Source organism: Carassius auratus, chromosome 34, assembly GCF_003368295.1.
Source record: "Carassius auratus strain Wakin chromosome 34, ASM336829v1, whole genome shotgun sequence".
NCBI classification, from domain to species: domain Eukaryota; kingdom Metazoa; phylum Chordata; class Actinopteri; order Cypriniformes; family Cyprinidae; genus Carassius; species Carassius auratus.
In genome coordinates this window covers 20,159,585-20,177,825 of record NC_039276.1, presented here as the reverse complement: position 1 = coordinate 20,177,825, position 18,241 = coordinate 20,159,585, and the positions used below count along the sequence as shown (strand labels likewise).

At 40.7% G+C, this 18,241-nt stretch overlaps 1 protein-coding gene and 1 long non-coding RNA gene across 6 annotated transcripts; both read right to left on the bottom strand.

Moving 5' to 3' along the window:
* Positions 1-294: 294 nt before the first annotated feature.
* On the bottom strand, positions 295-14,301 carry LOC113053486 (FERM, ARHGEF and pleckstrin domain-containing protein 1-like). 4 transcript variants are annotated; one of them, XR_003277232.1, is made up of 10 exons: positions 14,011-14,301; positions 13,605-13,752; positions 13,426-13,521; positions 13,163-13,329; positions 12,779-12,847; positions 12,584-12,647; positions 10,827-11,004; positions 4,223-4,312; positions 3,471-3,569; positions 295-3,200 (listed from the first exon to the last, which is right to left on the bottom strand). XR_003277232.1 is itself a non-coding variant. In XM_026218569.1 (8 exons), the coding sequence occupies exons 1-8, from the start codon at positions 14,052-14,054 to the stop codon at positions 4,299-4,301; spliced, it is 780 nt and encodes a 259-aa protein (XP_026074354.1). In that variant the 5' UTR covers positions 14,055-14,301; the 3' UTR covers positions 4,069-4,298. The 4 variants fall into 4 exon arrangements, 3 of the variants coding, with proteins under 3 accessions (XP_026074354.1, XP_026074352.1, XP_026074353.1); XM_026218569.1 differs by lacking the exons at positions 295-3,200; positions 3,471-3,569 and having other exon boundaries at positions 4,069-4,312; XM_026218567.1 differs by lacking the exons at positions 295-3,200; positions 3,471-3,569; positions 4,223-4,312 and having other exon boundaries at positions 7,344-11,004.
* A 2,336-nt stretch (positions 14,302-16,637) lies between these two features.
* Positions 16,638-17,826, bottom strand: LOC113053485 (uncharacterized). Of its 2 annotated transcripts, XR_003277231.1 has the most exons (4): positions 17,789-17,826; positions 17,411-17,500; positions 17,133-17,225; positions 16,638-17,030 (listed from the first exon to the last, which is right to left on the bottom strand). It is a non-coding gene; the product is annotated as an uncharacterized LOC113053485 (long non-coding RNA). The 2 variants fall into 2 exon arrangements; XR_003277230.1 differs by lacking the exon at positions 16,638-17,030 and having other exon boundaries at positions 17,083-17,225.
* Positions 17,827-18,241: the final 415 nt, after the last annotated feature.

Below are 18,241 nucleotides of genomic sequence, written 5' to 3'. Positions count from 1 at the left end.
GCCAGCACACATCTGCATGTAGTGTTTGCTGAATCATTGCCGTTGCATGGCAGAGATGTTCGAGACCCACAAAGTCCTCTGACTCCACTTCAGATGCCCCTGAGGATTCTGGGATTCTGGGAAAAACATGTGTCCTAAGACACTAGAACACGCTCCCTAAAGTTGAGTTAGCAAATCACTGCATTATTGAACCATGTGGCAGCATATTCTGAATTCTGTACGCTGATTATAGCCTCGGATTAAAACAGCTGATCCACGGCAGTATAACATTAAAAAGAAGTGCATTTAATTGAGTTGAATGTGCACGTGTCATTTACTTTAAATCTTAAAAAGTATATTTATAAAAAAAAAAATTACGTGCAGATGCTATAATATTAAGGAAATAAAAAGCCAATGAAGTACTTAAAGAGAGTCATTTACATGACTTATAACAATATCACATTAAAAGTTTTACTTTAAAGTACATTTTAAATCAGTTTTAATAGTGAGTCTGTTACGGAATACCAGGACAGGAGGCTCAAAGTAACAGAAACAATTTATTGAGGCACAAGCAGAGGATTAGGTTGTGCAGGGTGATGTGATGGAGGCAGTGATGAAGGGATCCGTAGATGAAAAGCTCAAGTCGATGGATGTAGTATACTCACACAAGGAAGGCTGGAAGCTTATGGAGATCGCTGGAGAGAGGCAAGTAGAGAGGGAGATAGTCCTAAGAGTAAGCATTCAGGTAAGACCTTGTTGCGAACGAGACTGGACGCTGACTGGGTGCGTGTGTGTGGTATTTGTAGTGAGGAGGTGATTACAGGTGGATGAGGATCAGGTGGGAGTCACTAGTACTCGGGTGAGGGAGTGCACTGTGACTGGTTGGTGATGGAACCTGGCATGTCTGTTACATTACCCCCCTACCCATGGTACTTCGTAGGCAGCTCCGTCTTCAAGGAGAAGAGGAGGGGGGGGGGCTTCGGCTACGCCAGGCTCTGTGGAGGGAGAAACAGAGGGATGGTAAGGATTGAGGAGTGAGACATGGAAAGTGGGGTGAATCCGGTACTCAGGTGGTAATTGGTGCTTAAAAGTAACTGGATTGATCTGCTCTGTGATGGTCAATGGGGCAATAAATCTGGGACTAAGCTTGCGGCATTGTAGGTGCAAGCAGATGTCCCAGGTGGACAGCCAGACCTTCTGTTCAGGTTGGTATTCCGGAGCGTCAGATCGGCGAAAGTCGGCTGTCATCCTGCGCCTACGTAGAGCCCGTTGCAGTTGGTGGTGGGCCGCTTCCCAGACGCTCTCACTCTCTCGGAACCAGTAGTCAATGGAGGGGACGTCCAAGGGCTCAGCTGACCATGGGAAGAGCGGTGGTTGGTAGTGAGCACTCACTGGAATGGAGTGAGTCTGGTGGTGGGTTGTCGCAGGGAGTTCTGTGCGTACTCGGCCCACCCTAGGAACTGGTTCCAAATGTGCCCATTAGATTGGGGATGGTATCCAGAGGACAGAATGATGGCCACACCTAGGAGTGAGTGGAAAGCTTTCCATACCTGGGAGATGAACTGGGGACCTCTGTCGGAGACGATGCCTTCTGAAATGCCAAAGTATCTGAAGACATGGTTAAACATTTACTCAGCCGTTTTCATGGCCGTGGGTAGACCTTTCAGAGGGAGAAGACGACATGATTTAGAAAAATGATCTACAAAGACAAGGATACAGGTGGAATTATCAGAGGGAGGTAGATCAGTGGTGTAATCCCCCATGTTGGGCCACCAGAAACATTCCCTTAGCAGCGAGAGGGTTTCATTGACCCCCGGGTGACCAATGCCAAGAGACGTGTGAGTGGAGTGCACCGTGTCCTGGGGATGTATTGACGTCCTGGTGAGCTACCCGGTGGAGTGTTGGCGGAGGGATTGGAGGAAGGTAGGGTCTCGGCGGACCAGGTGATTGGACTGACGATTGCCTTCTCAGGAAGAATACTTTCAGGTTCTTCTAGGTTCTCTTCTGGGGCGTGACACCGGGACAGGGCATGAGCCTTGATGTTCTTGGCCCCTGGGCGGTATGAGATGGAGAAGTTGAAGCAGGTGAAGAATAGCTGGGACTCCCCTGCTGCTGCGACAGGACCGCTCTGACTCCGGTGGTGGAGGCGTCGACTTTGATGACTTTGAGGGTCGATTTGGGTCAGGATGCACCAGGAGTGGAGCGGTCATGAAAGCCTCCTTGAGGGAACTGAAGGTCTTCGTGGCAGCTGGGGTCCAGGACAGAGACTTGGGTTTGTTACGGAGGAGGCTAGTAAGAGGGTTGGTGATGGAGCTGTAGTTTTGAATGAAGCGTCGGTAGAAATTGGCAAAGCTGAGGAATCGTTGGACTTCTTTGATGGTGGTAGGAGTGGGCCAGTTTTTGACAGCGTTCACTTTCCCCTCGTCCATCCGGATGCCACTGCTATCAATGTTATACCCAAGGAACTGCACTGAGGGCTGGTGGAAGGAGCATTTCTCGGGCTTGAGGTATAGTTGAAAGTCCCTCAGGCGTTGCAGGACCTCTGCAACATGGCGACGATGTTCCGCTAGGCTCCGAGAGTAAATGAGGATGTCATCTATGTAGACGAGGACTAACTTGTGGATGAACTCCCGGAGCACCTCATGGATGAAGTCTAGGAATACGGCATCACCAAGTACTCATAGTGGCCAGTAGGGGTGATGAAGGCAGTTTTCCCACTCATCCCCCTCATGTATATGGATGAGGTTGTAAGTGCTGCGGAGGTCCAACTTGGTGAACACAGTGGCACCACGGAGATGTTCCAGGGCAGCTGGGACGAGGAGAAGAGGGTAATGGAACTTGACTGTTATGTTGTTGAGGGCACGGTAATCAATACAGGGCCACAAGCCTCCGTCCTTCTTCTGCACAAAGAAAAAGCTGGATGCAGCAGGGAAGGTAGATGGACGGATGTAACCCTGAGCCAAGCGCCTCCTTGATCTAATCCTCCATGGCCTTTTCCTCCAGGATGGAAAGGGGATAAATCCTTCCTTTAGGCCCTGGTTCACCCGGAAGCAGATCGATGGCACAGTTCCATGGCTGGTGTGGAGGCAGCTTGTAGGCCCGTTTGAGGCAGAATACGTCGCTGAAGGGGGCGTAATAGGTCGAAATGGAAATGGATTGCTTTTCAACCGGGCTCTTGATGGATGTGGTACAGACAGGTAGAGTTTCCTGAGGGAGTTTGGCTGGAACAGGGAAATGAATAGCTTGATAACTAGCTTGTTGACACACTCATGTGGACATGTGAATACTACATGCAAGCTTCAGAGATGAATAACGTAAATTACCCTAATGATGATGATCACTGAGAGCTGTCAGTGCACAGCTGAAGGGTAGAGCTCATAGTGACCTAAAGCCAGAAACCATCACTCAAACTCAGCTTACTGTCGAAACTGTAGCCTGAAACCTGACTGTGTGTGTGTGTGTGTGTGTGTGTGTGTGTGTTTGTAACTCACCACAACTCTCCTCGAGTTCCTGGAGGAAGTGTGTGTGGTGGGAATGTAGCAGCTCATGGGTGGAAGTCAACAGTGTCTTCAGAGCATCAGGAACACTCCCTGAAACAAATGACATACACACACACACACACACACATGTAGAATACACACGTACACACACACACACACACACACACACACCATATTACAGCACCTGGACCTGCTGATTTGAGAGTTAATCATTGTGGGGTTCCCTGCATGTGTAGCTATACTTATTATGAATGTTCATGTTGAAAATGTAGTTTGTAATTAATGTGTAGTTTACTGAGCGTAGATCATGATATAATATGACGATATACAACATTTCAAAATTGTGTCATCAGTTTTGTTTTTAAGAAATGACTAGTTTTATTCAGCAAGGATGCATTAAATTGATTAAAAGTGACAGTAATTAAATTTATAAAGACAGTTCTAAGTCCTAATCTAAGAACACGTTTTTCATAAACATATGAAGCAGCACAACTGTTTTCAACACTCAGAATAATCAGAAATGTTTCTTGAGCAGCAAATCAGCATATTAGAATGTTTTTTGAAGGATCATGTGACAGTGATGATGATGAAAATTCAGCTTTAGGGGACAGAATATTTACTCAGCCACTGGACAGAGTATGTGTTCATGCTCGTGTGTGCAGCTGATAGAAAGTGTGTGTGTGTGTGTGTGTGTGTGTGTGTGTGTGTGTGTAGAACTGATGAAGAGTCTGTCCTTCATTTACCACCGTGATCAGCTCCAGGTCCCTCAGGTACGTCCTCTCAGTGTTCAGCAGCTCTTTAGAAATGCAGTATGTGTTATCAATAGGACGGTTCTGCAAAACAGAACACACAACACAGCACAAGTCATCAGTACAATATAACACTTCATCAACTATATAAGAGTTGAGAGATAGAGATGGCATATTATTCATAAACACAAATAAAGCCACACATGTAGGCTAATGGACTTTTAATATTTCTGTTGTCCTCCTCATCATCATCATGCGTATGGCACCAGAGTCATCAGCATTGGGGGAGATGAGAGGAGACGGCGTCGCTAATCTACAGTCATCAGCGTGACCGTTAACTACCCCAGCACACGTCACCTCTGAGACCGAGAGAATGAGCATCATTAGCACAAACCTAAGGCAGATTCCTATTATATTTATCATTTTGATATGTGATGTGTGCTTTTAGACTTAACTTTCACTTATTTTAGCATGCAAATATGCATAAAAAATAAATACATAAATACCATGCTACTGCCATGTTTGTCTCAAATATTTATGAAGGGAGAAGCATGTTAATCTTTGAAGTACCATGTGAATACCATAGTACTGGGATAAAGAGATCATACTGTGCATCCATTTTGCCATTGTATTTTTGTTATGGGATATAAGCAGTAACAGTTTTTGAGTATAAATTGTTTAAATTAAATCATTGATAAATGCTAAATATACATGTCTATGTTCATTGTTCCTATAGTCTAGTGCACTTCCCACAAACCCTTGCTTTTCAGGTTTTTCTCAGTACTTGCCCAAAACCGCCTCTTGTGTTTTCTTTGAGTAGTGCAGTCATGATAAATGAAGCAGGTGTGAGTCAAACCACTGTATCCACTACCATTCAAAGCTGCGAACATTTCTCATAACCTTAAAGCCCTTAAAGTGAAAATTACAAATAGACAAGTTGGGCCCCTGTATGAAACAGAAGTACACTTCAGCATGCTTTTAAAAAGAGTACTTATAATGGAAATAATACACTTAAGTGCAAACTGACTGCAAGGTTTTCAGAAACATTTCAGTTAACTGTGATTAAATGAAAATTTACATAATTTAAAGTCATATTAAATGCAATTAGATGAACTTCAGCCTTGTCTTTGAAATAGGGTTCATTTAAATGTACTGATAAGCATTTAAAGCAAATAGAAATATATTACATATATATATATATATATATATATATATATATATATATATATATATATATATATATATATATATAAATTTAATATATTTGTAATAACACATTTGCAAGGATGAAGTTGCAATTTGGTACATTTAAAACATTCACTTTAAATGCAATATCGACAATGCAGTTAAAACTATAATTAAGTACTTTACTTGTGCTTTATTAGTATTTTATATTAAAGTACTATTTTTCATTTAATTTAATTTGACATTCTGTACTTTTTAAAAGTGCACTTAAGTGTGTTAAGAAGCAAAGTCATGTACGTTTACTCTCTTTAAGTACACTTAAGAGCATCTAATTTATTAATATTATCTGCAAGAAGAGATAAGTGCTAGAGCAAAAAAAGCTAGAGCCTCCTCCCGGTGAAACGTGCCTGGAACACCTCCCTGGGAAGGCGTCCAGGAGGCATTCGAAATAGATGCCCGAGCCACCTCAGCTGGCTCCTCTCGATGTGGAGGAGCAGTGGCTCTACTCTGAGCTCCTCCCGAGTGACCGAGCTTCTCACCCTATCTCTAAGGGAGCGCCCAGCCACCCGACGGAGAAAGCTCATTTCGGCCGCCTGTATCCGGGATCTTGTCCTTTCGGTCATGAACCACAGCTCATGACCATAGGTGAGAGTAGGAACGTAGATTGATCGGTAAATCGAGAGGTTTGCCTTACAGCTCAGCTCCTTCTTCACCACAACAGACCGGTACAGCGACCGCATTACGGCAGAAGCTGCACCGATCCGTCTGTCAATCTCACGTTCCATCCTTCCCTCACTCGTGAACAAGACCCCAAGATACCTGAACTCCTCCACTTGAGGCAGGAACTCTCCACCAACCTGAAGTGGGCAATCCACCCTTTTCCGACTGAGAACCATGGCCTCGGACTTGGAGGTGTTGATTCTCATCCCAGCCGCTTCACACTCGGCTGCAAACCGTCCCAGTGCAAGCTGAAGGTCCTGGTCTGAGGAGGCCAACACGACAACATCATCATCATCTTTTAAATAATATATTAAATAGAAAGGAAACGGATAGAATAGAAAAAGAATAGAGCAAGCTAGTGTTAGAGGTCTTTTATATATATATATATATATATATATATATATATATACATACACGCACGCACGCATGCACGCACACACACACACACACAGAGAATTGCATAATAAATGAAAAGAAAATAGAATACATAAAGATTAGAAAGGTAGTTAGATAAAATTGTTTAAGAATAGAATTAGAATAGTGAGTATTAAAGTTAGCGCGGGTCAAATAAAGATGGAAGAGATGTGTTTTAAGTCGATTCTTGAAGATGACCACGGACTCAGCTGCTCGGATTGAGTTGGGGAGGTCATTCAGTAAAAGTCAGTAAAAGTGACTTTGTGCTTCTTTGGGATGGCACAATCAAGCGACGATCGCTTGCAGAACGCAAGCTTCTAGAGGGCACATTTCTGAAGTATTTATACATTATACATTTTAAGTACACTACAAGTGTACGTTCAATACAATTAAGCCATTTATTTTTCACAAGGGTAGAAAATTAAGGAAAAGCATCAACATGTCAAGCTGAAAAAAAGAGTTTTGATTCGTTTCATGTTTTGGCCACTACATAATGTTATTTCATACTTTTGACAACTAGAAAATGTGGAAAACTCTAATTAGGAACGTATCCAAACTTATAAATGGTAGTGTATTTACAGCACAAACTCCTCCATGTAAACCATACAGCATGTACAAACAAAAAATACAATTCAGACTATATCATACATACATATATCGTGAACTAATGCATGTATAGTGAGACATGCACTGTGCAGCCATAGATAGCAGGGAGGGGTTGAAGTAAAAGAGAAGAGGAGTTGGATTATGAAAAATATGAGCATTATAAACAAAACAAAAAAATAATGCATGAGTCTTCAAAGGCCAACTGTAACTTTATTGACACTAGTGCACAAAATACAGTGTTAAAAGGTCTATGTGATTCATAAAGAGCAGCAGAACAAAAGTCATTGAGAAGAACCAGGCAGGGAAACATCAGAACAGAGATTAAGCTTGAACAGTGCTGAATGCGACAGAGAAAGAGAGGGAATGACTATTCAGAAGAGATTGCAATAGTATTCCATTCTGAACATAGCCAAGGTGCGAGAATGAAGATCAACATGTCATTCACACAAATGAACAGCAGGTGACAGTTTTTCAGGCCATCAAGCCAATTTATAAACAGTACTTATGTATAATTTGATCATTGTGTGGTCAAACAAAAGAAGATCAGTCATGTCCCAAACATTCATAAGGATATTCAAATTTTCACTTTCAGCTTTCATTGAAATAGAACAGAACAGCCATATGAAGGGAGAGCGTGCAGCCCAGCATTTAAAAACACCTTTAGTTACAAAGATTCTTTCAGTCAATTTTAAATGCCAGCAGAAAACTCAACAAGCATTTATTGATCATAAATGACAAGGATGACAAGCTCAAGCGGTTTCAGAAAAAAAAAAAAAAAATACAGGGGAGAAAAGAAAAGGTATAAAACAATAGTGAATATCAGCCAAGAGTGTTAAGAGTGAGAAATCAGGCAGGGATTAGAAACGCACATGCTAGATGGCATTATCACATTTTTATTGATTTTTTTTTTCTTTTTTTCAGGGGATTTTTGAAAAAATAAAAATACTACAAGAAGTATGCAATTTTTGTTAAATTATATAAAAACTCCCTTTCCAATCCCTGCTGAAGGATAACAGGTAAACCTATGTGCAAGGTAAGGTAGAGGTGCTCAGCGAGGGAGAGAGAGTGAAACACAGTGAGACGCTGTGGCACTTTTCCCTCTGTAGACTGAACCATCGTACAGCTTACAGAGACAGTTCACTCAAAAATGAAAGTGCTGTCATTACCTTCTCACCCTCATGTCATTTCAAGCCCACATGGCCCGTTGAGACCGATAAACTGTACACTTCTGTTGTTTTCTAAAACAGCAGTGGAAACATTCTTCAAAATTTTTCCTTTTGTGACGTGAAGATGAGTATACAATGACAAGATTTTCATTTCAAAATCTGAAATCTCTTACTGACAAGTACATTCATCACAACTCTGACACAACAGGACAAAAACCCCTTATATTCAAAATGGTTACATTCAAATCTACCTAAGTAAAAAAATCATGCAGGATTTTATAAGATAGATACCAATAAAAATGTCCAGTCTCTGAATCTGCTAATTTCTCATAGTAAACAGAGATATTTCCAAGGCTCAGCCGGAAGGAAAAATGGTTTTGCCAAAGCTCAGTGTGAGTGAAACCTCAGAAATCACAATGCTCTTTAAATGATTCTATGAAGAAGCAGCTGTAGGCACCAGCACAAATGGCAAACTGGCAAAGTGATGACTGAGAATATTAATAAAGTTGAAGTTCTATACCAGGGGAAGCCAACTCTGCTACTGGAGAGCTACCATCCCCAATCAAATATGTTATATAAACATGGTGTTCAGGATAACTTAAAAGTTTCAGGCAGGTGTGTTGGAACTGAAGACTGCAGGAAGGTAGTCCTCTGGGAACAGGGCTGGCTAAACATGCTCTACACCAACTGAGAGCTACACAAGCTTACAACTCTTAGCCCCTGAGTTCCACTTACCTACAGAGTTTGGATCCAACCCTAATCAAACATACCTGAATAAGGTGATCAAGGTCTTCAAGATTACTAGACAGCTACAGGTAAGGTTAGAGCAAGACTCTGCAGGACAGTGGACCTTGAGGGCCAGAGCTGCCCAGCCTTCTAGAAGTACCACAATCATTTCATCTGTACAGTTGGATTCAAGTTCTAGTTCCTACAGTTATTAAAAAGTAATGGTTGATGCAGAGTGTTCCTCATAAAGGAGAGGCATGAAGGCCCCAAAAAGTGTTCTACCTCAGATTCATTCATATTACAGCCTCACCCTTAAAAACTAGAGCGAAAAGATGAGTTCACAGTGGAACCCCAGTCCTCAACTCTAGGAATAAACCTAACCCTAACCCAAACATCTGATTGGTCAAAGGAAAGTCGCTCCAGGATCAACACCAGGAACAAGTCTTACTTGGCAAAATCACGTTCACATCTGTTATGGCTCCTCGCATTTTTCCAAACGCAGAGATCTTGACTCCAGGGAATGACAACATCACTCTGAATTATTCCAGATTATTGCAGCATCAGAACTGTCAGTAATTAACATTCTATGCAGAATTTGGCACCACAAAAGCCCCATCTTGTTCAAATACAGAGGATGGGTAAAATCCCTTCTGGCAAAACTATACAGAATTTTGCCTCAAGAAAGGGAAAATTATCCACCTTGTCATACAGCTAAAGCCATATCAGATTATAGGAAAAAAAACACTCAGTGTGACATTGCCGAGAAACACATTCTAATGACCTTTTCACACTAGCGTGCTAGCAGTTAAACATTTGCATCCCTTCCTCATCACTGAGGTTCACACACCCTCCTTCATTGTCAAGCTCATCTAACTGCAAGCTTTCGAACGTGTACTTGTTTCTTGGGAGGTGGGATGGACTACGAGTGGCTTGGTTTTCAAACCCTAGCGAATGGCTGCAGGAGCCAGTAGACTCCGCCTCTTCAGAGTCGCTAGTGTCTGTTCCACTACTGGTGGAGCCGTCAATCATCTGCACAGCCCCGAAGCGCCGGTGCGGGGAGCTTAGCTTGAGATTGGCCTTGCCTGGAGGCGTGAGCCCGTTGGCCAGCATTCGGCGCTCCAACATGGCCATTCTCTCGGCATGGGAGAGAACGGGAGTTTGTGGCTGATTTGAGATTCTTTCCAACTGGCTAATGGTGTTCTGGGACTTGTTTGCTGAACGATTCATAATTGGGGAGCAGCTACTAAATAGTCCTCCCCTTTCCTCCCGTCCTGCTTTTGAACTAAAGCTCTGCCTGGTGTGTCCATTATACTGGGTGTAACTTAATGAGCTGGTCCTGTGAATTGAGGAGGGGGCGGGGCTAGAGGTCAGGCTCCTGGTGCCTGTGTGTTGGTTTAAGGAGCATTTTGCGGCCAACTCTTCCAATAGTGTGCTATGAAGCCGCCCACGTACCCTGCCTCCAAAATATGATGACTCAAAAATGTTAGCACTTTGATTTGGAGAGGAGGGGCTGGGATAGCTGTGGGCGGGGCTCTCGGCTTGGTTTACAGGGGAAAGAGGTGGAGACTCTTTCTGCCTCAACTTGCCCATGTATCTGCCCTGTTGAGGTGGCCGGGGCGAACCAAACCCTGTGCCATAAGCGCTGTCACTGTTGCCATCGCGTGTGTGTGAGTGTGACCTGCTGACCCGACCTCTGACTTCCTGTTCACTAAACTCTGCATCACTGCAGTCAATATATGGGATGGATGAGCTGCTGCCTTTAGTTGCAAGGGACGCCAGACCTGCTCGATCGATGGGTGACTGCTTGGATGCCGGGCTTCTGCTGTGCTCCTGAATGGTATACGTTTGGTCACTACATCCGTTGCGCTGAGTTGAAGGGGATGAGTTTCCGCCTGGTCTTACTACCGCAGAATCTTCCGAGCTTACTAAAAATGAGCCCTCCCAGCTCTGCTTGAAAGCCTGAGAGAGGAAGAGAGAAGTCCTTCATCATTACCTACACGTACCAGAGTATTCTGGGTTCTACATGAATAATGGGCTACCAATCACTGAAAGTAATCGTCGTTTACAGCAGTGCAATTACAATGGAAGACTAGGGGCCAGCATCCCAGAGATGTGAAGCTTGTTCCTGAATGACATTTATTTTTGGATCTATACATTTTTTTACATTTTCCTTTTTTAGGGTGGAACTAATTGGCTACATGGATGAACCTCTGGTTATGACAGCACTTAGCTAAGGGTGGAATTTGCTCTATGCGACTAATAGTTTGCAGATTGTTACATCATGTCATTTTCCGCTATTGTTGCCAGACTTAGATTATAAACTGGACCAGTTGGATCATTGCCCCACAGCATCCAAAGCTTCAGGTTGCCAAGCCATTCAGCCAAAGAGGGCTGAACACTAGGCTCCTCTAGGGCCCAATCCATTGGTTCAGTCATTCATTTTATTCTATTTTGTTATTTTTATTATTTAAGACCAATTATACTAATTTAAAAGTCTATTCAGTAGTTGATTAGCTAGCATTAGTGTAGCTGTTCCTTGTGTATAAGTGCTAATACCTAAATGGTGGAAGATGCTTCACTGCCATCTATTGCATGGATCCGCATGAGTTTTATGTAAATTACACCTTTTACTAGTGAGTTTTATGGCACTTTTCCACTGCATGGTACGGCACAGTACGGTTTGGTACAGTTCACTTTTGGGGGAGTGTCCATAAGGGTATAGTACCTGGTACCTAATACTCGGTTGAGGTTCAAACATGTAATGATGTGTAAACTCTACTGATCACTGATTGGCTGGCGAGAATCTTCACTACTTGCATCACTGAACTTGTGACACAAACACAACAGAACAGCTAGATTTAAATCAGCACAGCCAGTAAAGGATCAAACACAACCCTCCTTTTTTAACATCACAAAAATGGCTGTTTAATAATCCCACCAACTCTACAGCGGTACTAAACTGCAGAAGAAATGCAAACTGTGCTGAGTCGAGCCGTGCCGTACCGTACTGAACTGTACCGAGCCAAGTCGTACCACGCAGTGGAAAAGCGCCTTTAGAGAACAGATTACACAGAAACCCCTTACTTGTCCAACCAAAAAGAAGCAACTTTGGCATCACTACTCAGGATATTTTCAGTCAAACATTTTCACCTTTTTTATGCCATGCTGATGTTTGTGATTGTTTTTGTCATTCAGTCTACTGGCATCGGACATTGTTTTATTTCTTCAGCCATACAGGTAATTCTCCTGTTGTCTTTGCTGGTAAATTACAACAACATCTCTGTTCCTCTGACTAACTTTTGCTCTTCACGTTTCCAAACTACACTATCCTACTAGTGCATCTATAGACACATCTTAGGAAATTATCACAGTACAAACTTCATTCAGATTCAGACTTTTCACAAAAACACCACGCAAATGTTGAAAATTTCGATATTTTCTGTGCAACATAATATCATGCAACAAATGCTTTGGAGTGATCTTAACATCCCTCTTGGTCAAAAGTTGCTTGAAAACATTCATATGTGAGGACACTAACTTGATTTGGCACTTGGTGACTCAGAGGTGACAGGCTGCTGTTATACTGCACTCTACTATGTTTCCTAAAAGAGAAAACGGCAAACACACAACAATGAACACCACAACCTTACAAGTTTTTACTAATGAAACATTAAGTGAATAGCAGTGGCTAACTCTTGACTTTCCATCCATTAAAATAACACATCAGGCTCACCTGTCAAAGGGCAGTTTTTTAAACTCATTTTCCTTCACATAATCTATCACCTGCTTCTGTGTCCGCCCACTGCAGAGAAGAGGGGGTAACTGAATTACACAACATGTTGACAAGAGCAAAATAATACACTATTGTTAAATTGATTAAGTACTTTACATGTGCTTCAAAATAAGTGTACTTCTAATCTTTAAAGCATGACAAAAGACTATTGAAACATAAAAGTGCCCATTTATTTAATCAATATTACATTATCTGCAAATACAGTTTTAAGATTTCAAGTACACTACAAGTGCACATTCATTACAGTTGAGTGCACTACTTTCCACAAGGGTTCACACTTCACAAATTCACATGTTACCAAAAGCACTTAATCAGGTTTAGCACCTGAACCTGAAGGATGAGCCCCTGCTGAACAGCACCGGTTTAGGTTTGGGTTTGGGCTCCTCAAAGAGCCTGAAGAAGGCGTGATACTCCACACAGATCTTCCAAAACATTTTACAGCAGTCCCGACTCGCCATCAGAAACTCCAGAGTATCTTGATTAACATTCTGCTACAGGATGAGACAGACAGAGACACCATGTTACAATTCGACATGATAAATAAGAGCTTAATATAATGACAGATTTCATAACTGCATGAGACTCACGCTAGGGTCTGCTCTCAGTTTGATCAGGAACCTCCTTCTCTTGAAACTCAGCTTGCGTATTTTAGACCAGTTGAAGTCGTTGATCCTGTTGGGTCCCTGAGTAAAACACAACTTGTGTCATGCTGTGGTTCATGTATGATTGTGTGTGTGTGTGAGAGAGAGTGTGTGATTGCATGCACCTGAAACACAAGGACGCCGGCGTGTGCTACAGCCAGACTGAGTTTGGTTCCTTCTCTGTCTTTAGCCGGATGGAGTCGGATGCCGTACATCTCCAACCTGCACGCAGCCTCCAGCAACCGGTAATCTGACTCTGCGGGAGACTGTCCACTTAAACACACACAAACACAAAGTTATGACACTGACAGGTGTTTTGCTATATGCTGTACTGATTCTGTAATCATTTATACTGTCACAACAACATCCTCTGAACATCCAACACTCAATGGTCACACTGCAATTTTAAAAACAGTATACAAATAATTAAAATTGACTTCCAGATGAAAAAGCACAATTCGATTAAATGGATGTTGGCAATCTATTTAAAGTGCGCCATCGGCGAGCATTAGTGTTTTGTTTGAGACTCACATGTGTTTATGGTGGAACTCCATGATTGTGTCCATCAGGGCCATCTGGTCAGGGATGTAGTTGGTGTTAAGAAGATGCTGTCTACACTGAGTTTCATCAAAATCACCAATCTCAGCTAAATAAACACACACACACACACACACACACACACACACACACACACACACACACACACACACACACACACAGGTTCATTATGAGTAAATGACAAATGACTGACAGGGATTAAAGACTGAGACAAAGAGAGACTGAGAAAGTATATAACAATTATTGAATGATTGTCCTGTTGGATTAGCATGTGTGTGTGTGTGTGTTGGTATATATATATATATATATATATATATATATATATATATATATACTGTAGTAATATAGCTAGTTGTAGAATGATTTTAACAAACTCTTTAACTAACATTAAATCTCTGTAGAAAATATAATATTAATATGTATAAAATAGTCATTCCATTTTTCAGTTTTACACAAATTGTAGTACTGACTGCATTTGTAAAGCTTAACCATTCAACCTTGCTGCAAAATTTATCAGTAACATTTGATTTTAAGGACCAGTTCCCACTATTAACTAGCATGCATATTACTATAATATTGGCTGTTTCTTAATACTTATGAAGCACATATTAATGCCTTATTCTACATGACCTTATTTTAGATCTCTTAATCCTTCTCCATACCTAAACTTAACTACTAGCTTATTAACTGTTGATAAGGCAGAAGTTGTAGTTAATAGTTCAATCGTGACAACTCTTGGAAGACTGTCATGCTGCTGGTCTCTGTTTCCCTGAGTCTCCACTAGTGGTCTCACTTCCCCTTAGGCACCTCACCGTAGGCACTACAATTCCCACTAGCCTTGTCCCTTCATCACAGTAATTGTACTCCTGTTAATTGCACCAGGTGTCTTCACTTATTAGTAATTAGCCTCCCTATATCAACCAGTCTTTTCCTGTTGTCTGTATGGAGTCCTTTCCTTCCTTTCCTTCCGTTTCCTTCCGTTACCCAGTATTCTGGTCTTTCGAGTTCCTCGTATTCCGAGTTCCTGTTCCTCTTTTGTTTTGTTTGTTTGGATTGATTTCTGGTCTTGACCCTGGCTTGTCGGATTACAATTTGGATTACCCTAAATAAACCATACTGCAAATGGATTTCTCTTTTCCTGTGTTTCACTGGGTCCCGAAAGTCACAAAGACATGAACATATGACAGTGTTAATGTTTTCAGTCTTTGCGGAACAGATCTTCTACACTGCTGCTGAATTGCTGCTGATGATTACACTGAAAAAAAAGATTTGTTGGATTTACTCAATCGAATTATGGACATTGGTTCCACACATTCAGTTTGAGTTCAAAGTATCCTATGCATTTATGTGGTTTCATTATAATACGGTTGTGTTAATCCTATGCAATTTCAAAAAGTAATGTGTACATAGTCTTTTCAAGTTATACTAACATGATTCAGTTATGCTAGTTTAACATTATTTTTTTATTTCAGATTTCTGCTTCAATCATGTTAATTCTGTGCAATTAAATCAAGTTATCTTAACATAATTTTAATAACTTCACTAAAATTAAATTTTAATACATTTCAATGGTTTGTTGTCGCATGTTTCATTTCACGTAACACAAAACTTTTGTAAATCCTTTATTTAACAATTTGAACAATGTGTAATTTAAATGGCATGTCTAAATAACATTGTGCTTTCAAAAGCATAGCATAAATAACTTCTCTGATTATTAAATTTAATAAAAATACATATCAGTTTTAATTAGACTAGTATAAAAACAAACACAGTTCATTTTGTATGCATAACATGTAGATCAACAATATTTTTAAACCTTCATAAGTTTTACAAGATTTCTTTTTTTTTTTAAACAATATCATAAACATAAGTAACATTATACTGCATGTAACTGTGCGTTTAAAAACTAATACAACATTGTAACACTAATTTATTTCATTTCTCTCAGAAACCTTAAAACTGTACCCAAGAACACCAGTACCTGGAACTAGGGCTGCACGATAGTCACATCGCAGGATGTGTGATGTAGGCTGTCGTAGTTGATTCGTTATTCATTAACTGTACGGGCCAGCTGCTCTCCAGCTCTTGACGAATGTGATTCGCGGATTAATTGTACAGCTTAACCATCATAGAGTGAAAGTTTATCTTTTATATGTGTTTTTAAGTCCTGTCAGTTTAACAGGGCAGAGAGAGAGAGAGAGAGAGAGAGAGAGAGAGAGAGAGAGCACGAGTGAGAGCATGCAAGAGAGAAAGAGAGAGGGAGAGAGAGAGTGAGCCCCGGCCGCAAGCTCACCAGCTTCAAACAACACGAGCGCTGTCTTGCTCTCTCTCCCTCGCACATATTAATCAATTGACACGATGGTGTCGATGTTTACATCATTTAAAATGAGAATGTAAGTGTGCTCACCCAATTTTTGTTTGTAAGAAAAAAATAGATTAGATTTCATATCGCAATATATATCGCAGAAAAATAAAATATCGCAATGTCATTTTTTCCCAATATCGTGCAGCCCTACCTGGAAATGTTATTTCAAGAAAAACGCTTTAGTTTCAAAGATAATTATATATAGACATTACAAAACAATGTGAAAAATACAGTATCTGACCCTTACCTAAACTATAAACAAAGTATCTTATTTATGCTAGTTCAACCATGTTTCATAGATTCAGCTCTCTAATCAATCAACTTCTGAGCCAGTCCAACGAAGGGCCAAATTCAGACAGAAAAAAAAAGATAAAGAAACGAGAGCAGGCAAAGGGGAACAGTCTAAACAACAAGATCACGGTTTACCCTCTGCAGTGGTCTTGCATGAAGGCTGCTGAAATTTTCCGAGGTTGATTGTTTGTAGTCTCAGTAGTCATTCAAAAATCAGTCCATCTCACTGGTGGAGTTCAGATTTGAAATTTTGGGCCTTGATCGAGAATTCACCCGCATCCAAGTCCATGATGAGTTTTTGCTAAATTTCATATGTAAAACGCAACTTTGTGGGGTACTGCAGGTTAAGAGCATAAATTAGACCAAAAACATTGAAGTTGCAAAAATCCACACTGTCGATGTCCTGAAGCACTGCTACACCCTCTAGCACAATGCCTACATCATGGGCTTCATTGTCTGCAGTGTGCTTTATCACGAAGATGCCCATGGTAGTCTTCTCAATCGCACACTGTAAAAGATCTTCTTCCATGTCCTAAAGACAGAAAAAAAGATGAATATGTATTACAATTAATGCTACATGTCTAGTGGATAAAATTATAATTTTTTACATTTATGTTGCAGTGTGCATATTTGATGAAACCATGTTTTTTAGATGTATTAATATTTTGCTTGTTGAAACATAGTACAGATTCCATCAGTTAAGCTCTAACTACTCACCGCATACTCCTGAATGAGATCTTTAGAGTCCTCATTAAGATAGATACACAGTCCTCTGATGGCAAGTTCACAAGCTGCATCAATGTCATCCTTAAAAATAAGCCAAAGCAGAAAAAGAAAGGTTAGTTTAAGACATTACTCAAATCACAATTAAACAAAGAGCACAATGGGTCTCATTCACTAAAAGTTCCTAAAAATGTATGTGTATGGCAAATATGTTGTGGTCTAGAAAAATATAATAAAGATAATAGCTTGATTTTATTATGTGAAATGTAATGCTAATAACATGAATTACAAAAAATAGAGTGTGAATACATGCAAACAAACAAAAAAAATTATAGTGTGCTAACCTGCTATTTTTACTTTTTTATTCCTTACCTTTGCAGCAGAAAAATCTCTTTAACGTTACCATCTGCCACATGTCCAATCAAATAGTCAGCCAAGGGGTATTCATCAGTTAATTCACCGACTTCTACAAGGCTAACTGCCTTTGTTGGGGACTGACTTAGCTCGTAATTTGTCTGAACAGGCTTTGGAATTCCAAATGTACAGCAAATGTCACTGTAAAGAGAGAACGAGCAGAAATTAGGCATAAATAACAGCAACAATTAATGATTTTAAGTAACAGTTTACTGTACGCTTCCAAATTAAAGACAATGCTATTTATAATATTACCCCCTTTTAAGATGTACCTTTTTGGAAAAAGACTTTTAAATTTTTTCCAAAATGTATGGTAAATACTAGAAAATTAACCAAACATTCACTTTAAAAAACAATTTATAGCATACCATAAAATAACCTTTATTGCAGCAGTCATTTATATTAATTATG

Bases quoted from the DNA above. Each gene is read 5' to 3' on its own strand.
- LOC113053486 (XM_026218567.1), bottom strand. From the start codon at position 14,054: ATGGCCCTGATGGACACAATCATGGAGTTCCACCATAAACACAT. The intron at 13,522-13,604 runs GTGCATGCAATC...TGTTTTACTCAG, and splicing joins CCGGCGTCCTTGTGTTTCAG to GGACCCAACAGGATCAACGA. The intron at 13,330-13,425 runs GTGAGTCTCATG...CTCATCCTGTAG, and splicing joins AACTGAGAGCAGACCCTAGC to CAGAATGTTAATCAAGATAC.